The sequence below is a fragment of the Cucurbita pepo genome, chromosome LG11 (genome assembly GCF_002806865.2).
Source record: "Cucurbita pepo subsp. pepo cultivar mu-cu-16 chromosome LG11, ASM280686v2, whole genome shotgun sequence".
Taxonomy (NCBI): Eukaryota; Viridiplantae; Streptophyta; class Magnoliopsida; order Cucurbitales; family Cucurbitaceae; genus Cucurbita; species Cucurbita pepo.
This window is the reverse complement of record NC_036648.1, coordinates 4128382-4146037: the sequence shown is the minus strand read 5'-3', so window position 1 is coordinate 4146037 and position 17656 is coordinate 4128382. Positions and strand designations below refer to the sequence as shown.

Below are 17656 nucleotides of genomic sequence, written 5' to 3'. Positions count from 1 at the left end.
GCGTTCGTGAACCAAACGGAGAGAACGCTTACCAAACCCAAAGAGTCAAACCCACCTAACGCCACCCTACTTAACCATGGTTAAGTTTTGTCCATTTAAAAAATTACAAATTTATTCCATCAACGATTACACATTTTTTAATCTTCAAAAAATATTTACTAAATTTCCAACTTTTTAATGCATCTATACTTCGTTCATCCTCCGCCTTTCAATTTAAATTTATATGCAGAGAGCGTAAGTATTATAATTTTCTATACAAATAGGATAATTATGATATGCTCGAACTCATTTTTTACCGAAATAGAATAGCTATAATATGTATGACGTGACACGAAGATATTTAATTACATATTTTTTTCATTTTAAAAAAATATTAATAAAAAATAGGAGATAAATATTGTGAGGTTAGGAAAGCTATGTTTGGGATGTTCGTGGTCATATTTGAAAAAAACTTGCTAATCGAGGATCTTGACTTTCTAGTCTTTTTTTTCGTCTCTTTTGAAGAAATTCAAACGAGTATTTTTGGAAGAGCATAAGATTGACATAAATTCAGAGTGCTCATATTCAAAATTGACTAACATACCAAATTAATCTATAAAAAGCTAAAGACATTCAAAGCTAAGTGGCTGAGTTGCTCGTTCATGGATATATACGTGAAAAATTAAGTGTTTTTAGTACCATTGTCTTATTTATATGTAAGAAAGACGGATCTTGGGAGAAGACAAAAAAGTAAGTAAAATAAGAAAGCATAGACATAAGCTACTAGAACCTAGCAGACGACGTTGCTCTAAAACACCCTCGTGTGCCATTTTAACCTTGAGATATTCATTCATTTTTATCTTGAAGCATAAATGTCATATTTCTAGGTTTAACTAGTCTAGGTGTGCAACTAGTTAGTTTCCCGTAAAACCAACCAAGATACATATGTAGGTCAACTATAAAAGACTTCTCGTTAATCATAGTAGCCTAATAATGTGACAAGGTACATACATAATGATAAATATAAGGGGAGCAACCTCGTGTTTGAACCAACTTAGATACATATGTGGGTTGAGTATTACGAACTCTTCGCTGCTATTTTTTTTTTTTTTTTTTAAATCAGCATTCAAGTGGGCCAAAATAAAATTTATAAATTTATTCGTTGGCATTTATGCTCTTAAAATTCGTAATAAGTTATTTAATTTTTAGTAATAATTTTGATTATTTTATTTTTCGTTTAATATTATCTATGGTATGAAAAGTTCAAAGTAATGTAATCTTAGACAATATGTGGTTGACAATCCAAGAATCACGTTTATGTAATAACATAAAATATATGTAATATATGGATAAGGTTAGATGTTTAGTTATACTGTTGATACAACCCACCTTATAATTATTATAAATGATTTGATTGCAATAACGGGCAATATCTATAAAATGAGTAGACTATACCATGAAATATTTAATCTTTGTTTTATAAATATTCATAAATTAAAAATTAATGTTTCACACGAGGTTAATTTTAGTGAGTTATGAATTACTACTTATAATGGTTTGTTCTTTGATTTACTGGGTGAAAATGATTTTTATAACCAATTTAATATGAATATTATTTTAAAGACTTGATCAAATAAAGAGCTCGGACCATAATTTTACTGGATGAAATTCACTCTTTCCTCGTAGCGAAAGTAAATGAGTAGTTATCCTTCCCACTACTCTTTTTTTTTTTTTTCCTTTCTATTGTTTGTGATGCAACTGAAGTTAGTAAAGATCAGTATAGCTAGTTGGAAGAAATTATCGTGTTGTATCATCAAACTGTTAGAAATCACGAACTTTTACAATAGTATAGTATTTGATCCTTTGAATATAGGTTCTAAAGGCCTCGTACCATTGAATGTATTATTTACCTACGAACTCATAATCATCCCTTTAATTAGTCAATGTGAGACTCATTCTCAACAATCTTCAACACAATCAGCGTCTTACGATTGTTTATTATGTGTTTTATTTGATATTTCGTACTTGCATGCATATGAATCTTATGTCCATATGTATAACTCTCGAGACACTATATATCAATAGATGTTATAAAGTATGTTAGAAACGTCATAATTATGTACGTATGTTAGCCTCATAAAGAAAGTTTGTAAAGAAAACATGAAAGTATTGTATGCATTATCGTATGAAATCATGAATTTCACGTAGAAGAATCTCATGCATGTCGTATATATTTTTCGTAAGAAAAAAAAATTAAAAGAATTAGAATAAAGACAAGCACTAGATGTCAAAAATGATTGAATAGCTTTGGTCTAATTTCCAAACTCTAATGGAATACTTTAGAACATTCTTGAAAATTTCAATAATTTCCTCGCCGATTAATCGGCTAAATTTGGCGAGTTTTTGGCCTTTAAAGAAACGACAGGTAGAAGACGTCCAAAACGGGAAGTATTATAGCGTGCTCCCACGTGGACCAATAAAAAAAAGAGTTCCCATTTTAAATAAAAGTAAATAAATTTCTTAAGCTTTTTTTTTTTTTTTTAATTTTTTTCATCGAATTCTAAATTTATACTAATTTTTATTCCTTCCCATATATTTGTACAATAATCTTATATGCATTTAATTAATTTGTTAACCATAAGGGGCCCTAAAATTGTTTTTTTTTTTTAATGAATTTATGGTCAAATAAAAAATAGCCAACTAAATTATAAAAATCAAATAAAAACTTGAAACTATTTCTAAAACCAAGATTAATTTTATAATGTAATTTAAAGTATTTTATTTTGATAATTAAATTTTCGTTCTTTTTTCATTTTAAAATATAAAAACATCGATTTTTTCCTCGATAAAGTTGTATGACTGAAAGAGAATTTAGGCCTAACATGCATTTGGTTCGATTAATAATAAGGTACAAACCAAATTTCTTAAATAGACAGAAACCGTCGTTGGTCGAATTGGTGAACTAAGCATCCCAAACGCCCAACCGCGAAATTAGGAATTGTGGTGATGAAATAAGGAAAACGAGTGTTTCCAATACAAACGTGCTGACACTTTCAAGGCCACAAATTCTTCACCCAATCCCCCACCTTCGCCTGCCCTCCTGTCCTCCTCAAGTCAACCACCTTTTCAAAACATTATTCTCCCGACCTTATTCTTGTGAACTCAAATTATTTGACTCAAAACGGTAAAAATTGGATTCAATTGTAATTTTGAAAAATTAAAAATTTAAATTAGTTTGTGTATTTATGTTTTCTTAGTTGAGCGTTAGACTCAACCTGTTACTACTTTTAAAATTATTATGAAAATTAATAATTTTTTACATTTGTAAATGACACGTGAATGTTTGATATTTGTAAAAATAAAAAAAAAAAATTTATACCGACACAAATTTCTAGTTAGTTTGAAAATTTTTGTCGGTGTGGGATGCGTTTACACTGACACAAATTTCTAGTTAGTCTGAAAATTTTTGCCGATGTGGGATGCATTATGACACGTGAATGTTTGATATTTGTAAAAAAAAAAAAAATTGACACGGACACAAATTTTTAGTTAGTCTGAAATTTTTTGTAGATGTGGAACTATTTTTTTTTTTTGTTGGACTTTTATTTGTAATAAAAAAAAACAAAAAAATTTACACCGACACAAGTTTCTAGTTAGTTTGAATTTTTTTTTTGTGGACGTCGGACTATTTTTTGTGGGACTTTCATCATCCAAAACAAAAAAAAAAAAAAAAAAAAAAAAAAAAAAAAAAAAAAAAAAAAAAAACANCGGACACAAATTTTTAGTTAGTCTGAAATTTTTTGTCGATGTGGGACTATTTTTTGGGACTTTCATCATCCGACACCTCCCCTCGAACAAAGTGCGCAGTCTCTTTTTCTTTTGGAGTCATTTGTGAGGATTTACCAATCTATTGGCACGACTAAGTTTAGGGCATGACTATGATATCATGTTAGATGAACACGACTCTTCACAATGGTAACTCTCGTGGTTTTGCTTTAAGCTTCCCTAAAAGGCCTCAAAACAATGGTGAGAGTATTCATTGATTATAAACCCATGATCATTCCCTAAATTAGCGAATGTGGGACTTTCATCATCCAAAACGTATTTTGCTGCCCAATTCTTCGTGATTTCAATCCATAACTAATGGTTTTAATTTAGTTTAAGAGTATTTTATTAATTTAGTCATTATTTCTTTTTCTATTAACATGGATAATAAATCGATCTATTTTGATGTAGTGAGATTTTGTTAGAGGACGTGTATGATATCAATCATAATATAGTAATTTTTTTTAGTTCAATGACATGTGAGATTGAGACGATTCAAATCTCTAACTTCTTATATTTATGATACACTTATAAACTAATTGACAACTTTTTAGAATATTAACAAATCCAATTAATTAATTTTGTTTGAATAATCAAATTATTACCAAATAAAGAAAAAACAAGGTAAAAATCAATAAATAATAATGAAAAAGTGAATTATGAATTATGATCTCAATTAATTAATCACTCAAATTCTATAGGTCAAAAAATTTACAACACAAATCCGGAATTAAAGGGACTAAAAATATAGTTTAACACGCTTACTTAAACAAACAATATTAATTTGTTAATTAATTTGACTTTTAAGCATAAGCCATTATTTAATTCATTGGTTTTTTTAGGCATAAGACTTCAAATATAAAATAATTAATTATTTTTAGTACTCTTTGTTTTTGGACTTTATTTGAAAGATCGTGTTTAATAAGAAAATTATGTGGTCAAATATTATTGTAAATGGAATGATTCTAACGTGGATCCTTTTCTCACCTAACCAAAATATATTATGTCACTAAATGTTAGAAATGATTGCAATTAAAACTTTAAATTAATAACTTATCAATTTAAATCCTAAATTTGTTGTTAGCTGGGAGGAGCAGCCCTGGCATCACCATTCATGAGACATGTTGGTTGTATCCACTTGGCAGAGTTACCCATCTCTTTTTTATTTTATTTATTTTAAATATCTTGTTGTTTTAAAAATACCTTACATTTATTTGAATTTTCAATTTAAAAATAAGTGTTTAAAAAATACCCTTTCAAAAGTTTTATTAATATTCTTAATTTTTTTTAATAAAAATTAAAAAATACTCTTGAATTTAGAAAATAATAATAAAAAATTTGAATATAATTTGTGAGGGTATATCCGTTACCGTAAGAATTTTTCGAACTTTTTTTTTAATAAAGGTAAAATGTGTTAATATTATTTTAAAAATTTTAGTAGTATTTTTTAAATATATTACAATGTAAAAGTATTTTTGATAAATTAAAAATATTAATGAACTTTTTTCTACACTAATAAAATTTTAAAATATATATATATTTTGTAAGATAAGAGTTTTATTGAAATTTTTTAATAAATTAAAAAAAAAATTCTTTTATTGATCTACTATTTTTTACAAAAATAAATCCATTAATACTTGTCACTCGAACTCCAAGTTTCAGTCATATAAATTTCGTACAAATGAAACGACGTCGTTAGTGGAAAATTTTACTAGTTCTCTTCCAGCTCCAAAGTTCGTTGTACTTTTCTTTTAAATTTCTTCACCGCTCCGCCATGGATCTATCCCACCTGATCCGTCCTTCTTCCAACTCCTCCTCCTCCTCCTCCTTCAACGTTCCAACAATGGCAGCAACCAAAACAGACTTTGATCTCAGTGTAAGATCCCTTACGAGCTCTCACACTGCAATACACCGGTTCATTGCTTTTCGTTTTTCTCTGACACTGTTTTGGTTTCTCTGTCTTTTGTTTCTTTCTTTGCAGCCATCTCCGCAGTCTATCTACTCGGTCGGGTCAGTTTCCTCTGCATTTTAGGGCTGTCACTCCTGTTTTTGTTGTTGCCGAGCTTTGTCTGTCTACATTTGCATTTTTTGTATGGTAGCTGGTGTGGCGAGTGTATAGGCGAAATGTGTTGATGCTTTGAGGTTTTGTGTGTTTTCAGTGACTATACATTTGCGGATGTCACTAACTTGGACCATTGCGCTAAGTATTTGAACCAGACGCTTATCACATTTGGATTTCCGGCTTCGCTCGATCTTTTCTCGAATGATCCGGTTGGTTTTTTACCTTTTAGTCAATAAGCTGGTTTCTTCCTTTCTTTTTAATATACATATGCATATATAATTTTATTTTGTTTGCTTATGGAAAATGTTCGAAGTTTGATATGTCTACTGAAATATGTAGGTGTCTATCGCGAGGACGTGCAATTGTATATATTTCCTGCTTCAACAGAGGCAGCGTGACATTGACTTTAGGGAATCTGCTAATGAACAGAGACAAAGGTAACGGCATTTTTTAGGATTGATTGATGATATGGCGCCTGACATCACCGAATGCATCAATTGTGAATTAATTTATACGACTGTGCTAAGACATTCTTCAAAAGATGTTCTGTTTGGTTATGGTATCGATGTTTATCTTTTTTTATTTATTTATTTATTTATTTATTTTATTTTTTATGTTCATAACGGAAACGATTTCATTAATAATTGAAATTGAATCATCAGCCTTCAAATCAAAGGAGTTACAAAAGATTCCTCCAATTGTCACATTTCAGAGATTGCTCATAATTACCGAAAGGTTTACCTAGCAAAACCCTAGAAGAGAAAGTTGAACTACAATACTCTTTAACAGTCAACACGTCTCTTACTTTATCAAGTCATTTGAAGTGCTCTAGAAAACTTTCTATGTGTGCAAATGTAAATCTTTTTTCCTGGATTTGAAGTGCTCAGCTCTTCATTGTTCTATATTTTGGAAGATATTCACACCTTTGCATCTAATCTATAGCTTGACTTTGTTCTTAAATTTTGATGATATTTCTGTTCATTTATATGATGGAATGACTTATTCTAGTTCACATCATGTCTCCTTGAAATACTATCATGTCAATTTATCTTTCTATTTGTCCACATTTCCCTTTATTTTCTTGTGGTAGACTACTTTTAGACATATCAAGATTGGAGACTAAAGTTGAGAGGCTGGAGTCAGTAATACAAGCTAAAGATAGGGAGATTGCAACAATTACACGAACAGTACAATCTCAAGACTTCTCTAAATTCTATAATTTCTCTATCTTATTTGTATTGAACAAGGAAATATTTTCCCATTAGGAAGCCAAAGCTAAGGCAGCTTTCAAAGCCCAAATTGATAAGCTTCAGCAGGAAAAGGATGAGTTTCAAAGAATGGTTATTGGCAATCAGGTTAGGGTAGTTGGATGCTGCGTGATAGATAATTGTTTCTATGTGATAATGTAAGTGTTGATGATGAAATATACTTTCTGTTTATGTGACCAAAGCAAGTAAGAACTCAACAAATGCATGAGATGAAGAAGAAAGAAAAGGAGTATATCAAATTGCAGGTGGGATATCTTTGAGATGTTTTTCAGCCCTAGAGTAGAGTCCAACTCTGTTGGAGAAGATCAATATTTACAAAGAGATGCTGTTGTATATCTGCAGGAAAGGCTAAACCAAGTTTTAATGGAGAAAAAGAAAGAATCTAGATCAGGAATGGAGATAATGAATTTGCTACAGGTATATTGTAACCATTTTAATGTTGTATAGATAATGGATCATTCCAGTCATTTAATGGCTTTTATGATATGAGCAGAAAGAAGGGCGACAACGTGGAACTTGGAATGGCAAGAAGACTGATAATGATTTCTATAAAAAGATAGTATGTGAACAAGTTACTTATAAAAATATTTGTGAGTGAGTACTCTTCAGTGATTTTTGGTGGTTAAAATATTCTTGCAAATATTCCGCGGTCAGGTGGATACTTATGAAGTAAAAAATCAAGAATTGATGTCGGAGAATGCTGATTTGAAGGCATTGTTGCGATCAATGCAGGTTTGCAACCATTTTATAACTATCTGCACTATTAGTTTACTGAAATTGTTGTCCTATAAATTTCTGAATGGTGAGCATGCAATAAAATTAGGTCTCTGAATACGTCTACAATCTGTTATGGTGGATTCTGTGATACCGAGGTTTTCTGTCATTCTTTTATTAAATTATTTTTAATTTTTAATTTTGAAGTTCATTATTTTATTGGTTTATTTCATTATTTTGTGAAAGTATTTCTCTCTTATATTGTAAATATTAATTTATTGTTGGATTTTATTTTTTCAGAGCTCTAACTTTTAAGTTGGAGTTTCGGAAGTAATTTTCTTATTTATTAGCTTTTACAATGGTTGTGCCGATTGTCTACAAGAGTGTTGATTTGTTCCAAAGAGCTCCAATAGTTCACCAAGTAGGGATTTTCTCCTTCCGAACTTCATTAGTTTAATTATACGATGTTTGAACCTGTTCTTTATGATTATGATAGTCGTTTGTGTGTGTGCTCCACTTACTTCTCAACAAGTTGGATTTCCTTTCACCTTCTCATTAAAAGTGGTCTGTGACTTGTTTCTTGAATCCTTGAATTGTTGATCTACATCTCTTTAGTAGCTTAAACTCATATATAGTCTGTTTTGTTGTAAGCGTTTGAGTTATGCGTTTGTGACTCTCATCTGTACTTATGACATCTATGCGGTTTGCAGGTTGATATGAGGGATTTCCTAAATGCTCCAAATGGACTGCCTAAGCAACCCCTTGCAGTTAATGAAAGAGTTGAAAGTGAAGGTGCACGGTTTTCCTTTGGTGGGAGGACGGTATGGACCAAACTATTCTCATGTGGTCACCCGATTGATACATTGGTAACATGACTTATTATTTTTATTTTTTTTGCAGGATGTTTTTGACCTTCCGTTTCATATGGCTAGAGATAAGATTGAAGAGAGCCTTCGGAATAAGATGGCTTCTATAAAGGTGAATTGTTTTTCATACTACATCACTTTCTTCTAGACAGAGATGGATATTTATTACTGATAGTATCTTGAAATTTGAAGGAGCGGATGGGTGAGCTGCAAGATGCTCAGAAAGAATCTGAAGTTACTTCTGAAGCTACCGAGAGGGAATTTGAGTTAGAAGCACAACTTGTAGAGGCAAGGAGCATAATCCAGGAGCAGGTACTCTACTTTTCTTGCTCAGCCAATTAAAATCTGTGTCATATCTTCAATTTCAACGAGCTTCTCTTATCTCAAGTTTCCAATTTGCTCAGCAAGTCAAACTACAGGGTTGGGTCTAAAATGTCCCTAAACCCAATCCACTAACACCCCTAGACCTAACTACTTAAAGATTGGCTGGGCTGCTGGGTTTAAAAATAATATGGGTTGCCAGTGCTGGGTTTAACAATATGAAATAATATGGCCACTGGGCCCGCTCAGTTCAATTCAAAATTTCAGGCCCTCAACCTAAGAACCGAGCCAACCTACTCGGAGGAAAAAAAAAAAAAAAAAACTCAACCCAAACCATATTATTTTTAAACCAACCCAAACCAAGTGGGCTAGGTTGAGTTGCTCAGTTTTTCGAGTCTTCGGTTTGTCTAAACACCCCTAGTGAAAGCATTCTATTTTTTATTTTTTATTTTTAATTTTATGAGAGCTTTCAAATTATGTAAATCAGTGCAATTTGTGAGTGGTCCTTTGGATCTATAGTTCTGACACATTGAAAGCACGAATCTCTCTGAATTTGGTGTGCTCGTGAAGTTTCTACCCGTTTGGAAATACAAGAAATTCTTTTGCATGGTATTTAGATTGGAGTTTCCTCTGATTAAATTTATGTCTTAGACACAATGTTTGGACTTTCTTCTTCTTCTGCCTAATTTGGGCTATGCCATATATTTTTCTTCTATCGATCTGATCAAACCAAAATATTTGTGATCTTTTTCGAGAAGCTTAAGTTTATATTAATTAATAACTGTACAAATTGGCTTGTATTTCAGGCATCAATTATGTCTAAACATGCCAAATCTGAGAGGCCAAGGTATTAATGCATTTCCTTACACATCTTAATGTAGTTTGGGTTTAAATTGATATACCACCAACATCTTTTCAGGAGTCTTAAGGGCCCTTTTGATTCTGGCTGAGAATCCATCATTACAGGTATCATTCAGATTCTTGTCAACCAGACACTTTTTTGTCGTTTGTTCTTCAAATTTTAATCATAACTAGCATTTGATTTTATTGTGTGTCATTATGTGTTCGTGTATATATAAAAGAAACAGGGTACCGTTTTGTTGAACTTATGAAATGCTCATGCAAAAAGCCAAAGGGGTTTCAGTAGATGCCTTCATTTGGCACTAATAGATGAAAGATGATAGTTATAAAAGAATATGTAAGGAGCTCCAAGAAGAAGTAAAGAAAACCGACCTCCCACAAAATCTTAAAACATCTATGATCCCATTTGAGTATTTTATTTTTTTCTCTCTCAACATATTTTTCATGGTAATACTTTACTAGTTACAATCATTAAGAAATCAACCATCTGTCTAGCCCTTGCCCTTCCCATCCAAACATGCTAAACAAGTTTTTTGTGGAGTTGTAACTCCAGAATCACCATTAACGAGTCATGTGATAGTATGGGCTGTGGTGATTTTGGAATTTTTCAATGCTTCTTCAATAGGTGACTACTATATTATATGTTAGCTCTCAAGTAGTTAAGATAACCGGGACAAAGCCAAATCTCTTTGGTTAACTTCTCTCTTTGTTTGTGCCCGTTGGCAGTCCTTTTTAGAACTTACTCTCTTGTGGTGGGTTTTTTCCCCCTTCATAGTGCGAGCGGTCTGATGGTTTTTGTTACTGTGGTTAGTTTCATGTCTACGCATATATTGTAAAAGTGCTTTGAGAATGCAATGAACTTGTTTTATCATCCCTTGTGTTTTAGTATTCCAAGACGTGGGGATGTTTTTCCCTGATGTAATTCTAGTTTTCAAAATATGGTTAATGCCGTTAATACCATCATTTTAATCATATTAATGGCTTACTTGTATATCTTAGGCTAAATTATACAAATTACCATTGGATTTTGAAAAGTTCTATTTTTACCTTCGGACTTTGAATATGCTCCCAAAAAATACCATTGTAGAGTTTTTTATTTTTATTTTTTTATAATGAGAATGAAATTCATGTAATTATGACATGCATTCATAACATTATTGAGATAACTGTTGATGTGTAAAAATTGATTATGCAAATAATGTTAACGATATCTTTTCATCTTTTGGGGTGAAATGAATGGTAAACATGTTTTTATTCTTCTATATAGTTGTAAATAATGTTACGTATATCTTCTAATTTCTACACATACTTGTCACATCTATTTCTGTCCTTTATTTTATCAGAAAATGTAAAGTCTCAGGGCATAATTGAATTATACTCCTTAGATGGGTAGAGGGATGTTTTGTTTAATTTAACCAATTGTATAGATGTTGTCTTATCTGCTTTCATTTGTAATTCTTTTGTCTACCTTAGACCTCTCACAGTGTTCAATTTTCATTTTTGCTTGCATAACTGGTCTCGTTCTTTCTGGGCACATGTGCAGGCAATAGAAGACAAACAAGCTCAGTGGCTGTAGAGTATTATAGAGTTGAGTGGCCGCATGGACAAGAAAACGGTAAAACGTCCTTTGTACAGCAATTCTTAACCAGGTGATTCAGTAGACCTGTTCTACTTGTTTGATACACACACTAAAGGCATGTATAACTCTAACCTTCATTACTAGTATAATTAGTTTATAACCTTCTCCCTCTAAATTATTGATGCCATTGCTTGCTACTTCCATTTATATTAATTTTTGCTTTGATTTCTTAAATTTTATAGGACACAAACCATAAAACTTTTAGATAGGATGCCTAGAAATGAGGATGAAGAACTAAGGGTATGTTTGGAAAGTGTGATTTTGAAAGGGTTAAAATTACTTTTGTCATGTTGAAATTGTGAAATCACTCTCAAATGTACCTTTATACATTCAAGATCAATTTGACATTTGGTTTTACACTTCTTAACACGATTTTCATACAAACATAATTGATTTTGCATATTCCTAAAGTGATATTAACCATTCCAAAATTATCCCAGTCATATTTTCAGTGCATTAGATTTTTCCATAAACAACCTCAAGCATAGATAGAAGTTGAATGAAGATATATTCTTCCGAACCAATTAAGATTGCTGCTAGGGATGGCACAATTTCTTCTTGGGACTTTGGGTGTGGGATTATGGCCCTATCTTTGAGTTCAAATTGTAATTTTGTTTCTTGGCCTATATATTTTCAACCTTTTGTTTGAATGTTTGAACTTTACATTTGAATTCTCTCGTCTTTAACTATTTATATAAAAATAATGCTCAAGTTTCCACAAGTCATTGCAAATCTTTCTCGCAAAACTTTGATGTTGATATCTTGGCGTATTTCCAGGAGAAACACATTCTGGGGAAACTCAAACTTAGATTGAGTTTCTAAGCTTCTTTGAAGGGGGCCGTGAAAGAAGGTTGATAGTTTAAACTTTATGTTTTAATTTGAAGGGTTCCCAATATAATACCAAAAAGAATGGGGTTGCTTTGCTTTGCTTTTTACGTCATTTTCTTCCCTTTCCTCTTGCCCTTTCAAATTATTGTTTCTTATATCTCTTTGTAAATTAATCATGTTCAAACTCTTCAAAAGTCAACTCGAGAAGGTCAAATCATTAAAACGTGCCCATTTTGGTGGCCGACCCGACATTATTTCAAGGCTTTAGGGTATGGGGAGAAGGCTAGTATAGGGAGTGTTTAGTTTATAAGTTATGCTATGTAACTTGAAAGCAAGAAAGTGCCTTTACTTATGTTCAATAATCTCATTTTATTACCGTGAATTTTTTAGTTTCAATAGCCATAATACTTAAATATATGTCAAGAATCTATAATGTGTTATAACATTGGACGGTTAAATATAAAAGTTAAAACTAAATAGGATGAAATGAGGTTAATTTTTACGTTTATGCTAGAGCTTTAAATTCTAAGAGAAGAAATGGAAATAATATACTCAAATATGAAGAAGACAAACCAAAGAAGAAGGAAAATAGAAACTTTACAGATGTTATAACTTGCAAATTAATCCTCACAAGAACAGGATCATGTGCCATAAAACTCCATCAAAACCCTGAAAAATAGGCCTACCAATGCACATTTCTCTATATATACAACCTCAAGAAAGTCCCTTTATCTCATACAAATTTTCAGGAAAAAAAAAAAAAAAAAAAAAAAAAAAAAANTGCCACTCTCTAGGGAAAAAGAAGAGAAAATGGATGGAAACTTTCATTGGGATATGAAGAGCAAAGTGATAGCAAGAACATCTTCAATAGGTTGTTCTTCTCGCAGCACTTATTACTGTGGAGCAGCTGAAGGAGTCCCTTTCGTATGGGAAACACAGCCAGGAACCCCCAAAGATCCACCCCCTCAAGACTTGCTTCCACCCCTCAGCCCTCCACCAGCAGTTATCAGCCTCGGGTTACCGCTACCGTGCATTGAGAAACCAAAAACCCGACCCCGACCCACGATGAAGCTTAGGTTCTGGAGGAGGGTCAAGAAGAGTAGGGATGGTGGGAGAGCTGCCCAAGCAACAACTATAGACTATAGCAATGATAAGTTGGAAACATTTTCATTTCTCAGCTCGGACTGCGAGTTCATGGCTTCTCCTCGGGATTCTATGTCGTCGTCGTCGTCTTCTTCATCTCCGTCGTCTCTCATCGAGTCGTTAACTGTACAAAATATGGGGAGGGCGTCGCTTGGAAGGCCTTCTAGTTGTAGTACTGCTGGAAAAATTCATAGAATTCTGGCTTGTTACCATTGATAGGGGATTTTTAGTATGAATTTATGTTAGATATAAGTGATATCAATTATATCAATTAATAAAGAAGATTTAAGTTATTTAAGCAATAAGGTTAATGTTAATCTTAATGAACATATTTTCTCATTTACCTAATTTTATGTCATCCTAGTATACTAGTTTATTTATTGGATTTTTTTTTTCTTTTCTATTTTTTTTTAATGATTTCTAATTTGTTTGAAGTATTAATAATTGTTGATTTTCCATCAAATCTCAATATTAAAGTATTAAATATATGGCATAAGGACATTATACGAACTAATCCAATTAATATTTCATTTTTAAAAAAAACATTATCGAAAGAAAATATCTTAAATATCTTTAGACTTACATCAAGGCCTAATAAAATGGCCCAAAACGAAGATAAAACTAGATAAACAGCCCACCCATTAAAAATACTTACATCAAGGCCCAATACAGAGCCCATCCCATTAAAAATACTTAAAATGGCCCAAAACGTAGATAAAACTAGATAGACAGCCCAGCCCATTAAAAATACTTACATCAAGGCCCAATAGACAGCCCAACCCATGAAAATACTTAAAATAGCCCAAAACTAGATAAACAGCCGAGCCCATTATAAAATACTTACATCAAGGCCCAATAGACAGCCCAGCCCATGAAAATACTTAAAATAGCCTAAAACTAGATAGACAGCCCAGACAATTATAAAATCTTACATGAGGGCCCAATAAACAGCCCAGCCCATTCAAAATACTCACATCAAGGCCCAATAAACAGCCCGTCTCATGAAAATACTTAAAATGGCCCAAAAGGTAGATAAAATTAGATAGACAGCCCAGCCCATTAAAAATACTTACATAAAGGCCCAGTAGACAGCCCAGCCCATTATAAAATACACATCAAGGCCCAATAGAAGCCCATCCCATGAAAAGTATTTAAAATGGCCCAAAACGTGGATAAAATTAGATTTTTTTTTTTTTTTTTAATTTGCTCAGTCGTCCTTCTCGCAGTTCCAGAATGTTGTTTGAATGTAAAATATTGNCAGTCGTCCTTCTCGCAGTTCCAGAATGTTGTTTGAATGTAAAATATTGGAGAGTATTAGTAATCGGTGTCCTCTTTTTGCTCATGCTGATTTGATGGTTATTGTCGCATTTCAGTTTATTAACTATGTACATTGCGATAACTTGGTGGTTCTGGCTAATGGCTCTTTGATATAGTTATTGATTACGAGCTTTAGGTGGTCGTTTTAGCGCTATCAATTTGCCGATTAACTTTTCGTAGGTTTTTGTTCATGTAATATCAATGGTTTGGAGATTTACCATAGTAGTTCCAAGGTAACTTGTGACTTTGATGGTTGTTGGTCTTAAGGAAGTTTAAGAAGTTTTGAATTCTTATTAATAGCTATTAGTACTTTATGATATACGTGATATTTTAATTTTAGGAGACTTAATTAATTCATTAACATTTTAATTTTCAACAAACAGTTGGGTTGGGTTAGGTCGCTGGTTTGTTATATAAATGTTGATCATGGTTCATACACCCAAACGAAATTAACCCTCGAACAGCCTTAATTATCTCTTATGCTGTTGAATTGAACACTGGGAAATATTTGGCCAAGCTCAGATAACTTATTATAAAAAAAAAATAAAAAATAAAAAAAATTAATGGGCATTGTTGGGAAATTTACTCTTGTTCTCAAAAGGGTTGTTTGATTTTTCTTTTTCAGGAACTCTAAACTTGGCTTCACGCCAAGAGCTCTCATCTCAGCAACATGGGTATGTCAGATACAAAATCCTAGATTGTTTACATATCTTGATGTTTTACGTTTTTTTGTTTTTGTTAATCTGAGAAGGCTTCATTTATAGGTATTTCTCGTGATTCTATGCACAAGAGGCGTGCCACTGGAGGCAAGAAGAAGGCTTGGAGGAAGAAGAGAAAGTAACTCTCTTCTTATATTTTGCTGCGTGCATATTGATCAATCAGTTTTCTTTCCATTTCTTTTCATTAATTGCTAATAGTTCTATGGTAAAGTTTGTGATTATCTTTCTTTGCCTGGTTTTCAGTACTAATCTGTAATTTTGTAGCTGAAATTTTTTATCTTTTGTTTGTAAGTGTTGTAGTTGGTGGCAAGGTGTAAACTCTCATCTTTTGTAACTATCACAGAAGAAATTTTGTCAATCCAATTTACAACTTTCATCTGCTAATGTGTTTTGAAGCCCTCTTGCTATTGTTTCTTACCTCATTGTTTGTGAAGGTATGAGCTCGGAAGGCAACCTGCCAACACCAAGATATCCAGTGACAAGTCAATCAGGAGGATTAGAGTTCGTGGGGGTAATGTGAAGTGGCGTGCTTTTAGGCTTGATACTGGAAACTACTCTTGGGGTAGTGAGGCCGTGACTAGGAAGTCACGTATTCTTGATGTGGTCTATAATGCATCCAACAATGAGCTTGTTCGTACTCAAACCTTGGTGAAGAGTGCCATAGTTCAAGTTGATGCAGCACCATTTAAGCAGTGGTATCTTCAGCATTATGGAGTGGATATTGGACGGAAGAAGAAGACCGTAGCATCTGCTAAGAAGGAAGAGGTATAGGAAGATTTATAGCTCTCATGATTGATTCGGTTTACGCAATTTCCAATTTCAAGTTTTTTTAATGTTTAATTAAGTTTCTGATCTAATGTTATGGCGTTCCTAACAGATACCATTTAGTTTAATGTGATACGACACTCCATCCATAACACAACTGATTTGTATGGTTGATAGGAAGGTGATGCTCCAACTGAAGAGGTAAAGAAGAGTAACCATGTCCAGCGCAAAATAGAGAAACGTCAGCAGGACCGTAAGCTCGATCCACATATCGAAGAACAATTCAGCAGCGGTCGTTTGATGGCTTGTATCTCATCAAGACCAGGTCAATGTGGCCGAGCAGATGGGTAAGCATTACGACACTCTTAATGATTATAGATTCTACCGATGTTCTTTCCAACTTGGTTTCACACAATCATTGAAGGTGAGGAAGGATTGTTGGGTAATGTTACTGAGGTATTTCAAACTTTTGACAGATATATCTTGGAGGGCAAAGAGCTTGAATTCTATATGAAGAAGCTCCAAAGAAAGAAGGGAAAGGGAGCTGGTGCTGCATAAATTATTTTGTAATCGAGTTTTTCTTCAGCCCATGTTTCCTGTTCTTTTTTTCTTTTCAAGCTATTTTGGAACTTCGATTTTGTTGGTAATAGTTGCTACTTTTTGACCTTTTCGTGATCACAACAGTTTGTTTATTAGCTGAGTTTTCAAGTTTCGAAACCTTTTGTCCTACTCTTTTTATGTAAGCTAGTTGGTTTGGTGTTTGATCTACAATTTTTACAGAAAAGTTCTAATGGATTAGGTCGAATGGCAAACAACTGTGTTTTTTAGAAAAATTAGGCTCAATGCTTGTTAAATAAATGCTTAATTGTTGTAATTAATAATAATAGCTAAAATAAATATTTTAAAATTTTGGGTAATAAATGTTGATACCAATTTAAGTTAGTTTGGCACCTATTAGGCCTATTAGATATTACGGAGTTTAATGATATATTAGACCTAAATTTAAAATATTAATAATAAATTAGACATTTTTTAAATATAATGGACTTGCGATTGTGGTACTCACTTTCTTAAGCCTAGTCGTTCTTGCATCGTCTACGGCCAAGTGACGTATGCCTGAGCCTGTGATCCCGGTTTTAGATTTCGAAAAAGAGTTTTGAAAGCAAGATTCGAGAAATTGAAATTAGTGTATAAGAAAATGTAAGCAAAAGGCAACAACAACGGCTTACTGCATATAACTATCGGGTGGGGAGAAGTTGATAACTAGTTTATCCTCCTATAATACATTTTGGGGCATTTTTGCCCAGGCGGGTATAGACGTGATTTTGGTGAATGGTCATACACCCCCG

General features: G+C 32.6%; 3 protein-coding genes across 5 annotated transcripts; all 3 read left to right on the top strand.

The window, feature by feature from the left end:
• Positions 1-5560: 5560 nt before the first annotated feature.
• On the top strand, positions 5561-13808 carry LOC111805001 (afadin- and alpha-actinin-binding protein-like). Of its 3 annotated transcripts, XR_002816595.1 has the most exons (18): positions 5561-5680; positions 5786-5814; positions 5964-6075; positions 6206-6303; positions 6957-7053; positions 7132-7221; positions 7317-7379; positions 7477-7551; positions 7628-7693; positions 7789-7866; positions 8559-8669; positions 8749-8826; positions 8907-9026; positions 9842-9882; positions 9955-10001; positions 11440-11545; positions 12313-12385; positions 13158-13808. XR_002816595.1 is itself a non-coding variant. In XM_023689857.1 (16 exons), exons 1-15 carry the CDS (start codon positions 5579-5581, stop codon positions 9983-9985), a joined length of 1191 nt encoding a protein of 396 aa, XP_023545625.1. In that variant the 5' UTR covers positions 5561-5578; the 3' UTR covers positions 9986-10001; positions 11440-11650. The 3 variants fall into 3 exon arrangements, 1 of the variants encoding a protein (XP_023545625.1); XR_002816596.1 differs by lacking the exon at positions 12313-12385; XM_023689857.1 differs by lacking the exons at positions 12313-12385; positions 13158-13808 and having other exon boundaries at positions 11440-11650.
• LOC111805512 lies at positions 13174-13722 on the top strand. Its single transcript, XM_023690621.1, has one exon. It carries the CDS (start codon positions 13174-13176, stop codon positions 13720-13722), a length of 549 nt encoding a protein of 182 aa, XP_023546389.1.
• A 1593-nt stretch (positions 13809-15401) lies between the features above and the next one.
• LOC111806063 (40S ribosomal protein S8-like) lies at positions 15402-17075 on the top strand. The gene is made up of 5 exons (XM_023691411.1): positions 15402-15497; positions 15588-15660; positions 15977-16307; positions 16485-16654; positions 16784-17075. Exons 1-5 carry the CDS (start codon positions 15494-15496, stop codon positions 16863-16865), a joined length of 660 nt encoding a protein of 219 aa, XP_023547179.1. The 5' UTR covers positions 15402-15493; the 3' UTR covers positions 16866-17075.
• Positions 17076-17656: the final 581 nt, after the last annotated feature.

Bases quoted from the DNA above. Each gene is read 5' to 3' on its own strand.
- LOC111805001 (XM_023689857.1), top strand. From the start codon at position 5,579: ATGGATCTATCCCACCTGATCCGTCCTTCTTCCAACTCCTCCTCCTCC. The intron at 5,681-5,785 runs GTAAGATCCCTT...CTTTCTTTGCAG, and splicing joins AAACAGACTTTGATCTCAGT to CCATCTCCGCAGTCTATCTA. The intron at 7,552-7,627 runs GTATATTGTAAC...TGATATGAGCAG, and splicing joins AGATAATGAATTTGCTACAG to AAAGAAGGGCGACAACGTGG.
- LOC111805512 (XM_023690621.1), top strand. From the start codon at position 13,174: ATGGATGGAAACTTTCATTGGGATATGAAGAGCAAAGTGATAGCAAGA.
- LOC111806063 (XM_023691411.1), top strand. The intron at 16,308-16,484 runs GTATAGGAAGAT...TATGGTTGATAG, and splicing joins CATCTGCTAAGAAGGAAGAG to GAAGGTGATGCTCCAACTGA. The intron at 16,655-16,783 runs GTAAGCATTACG...AACTTTTGACAG, and splicing joins CAATGTGGCCGAGCAGATGG to ATATATCTTGGAGGGCAAAG.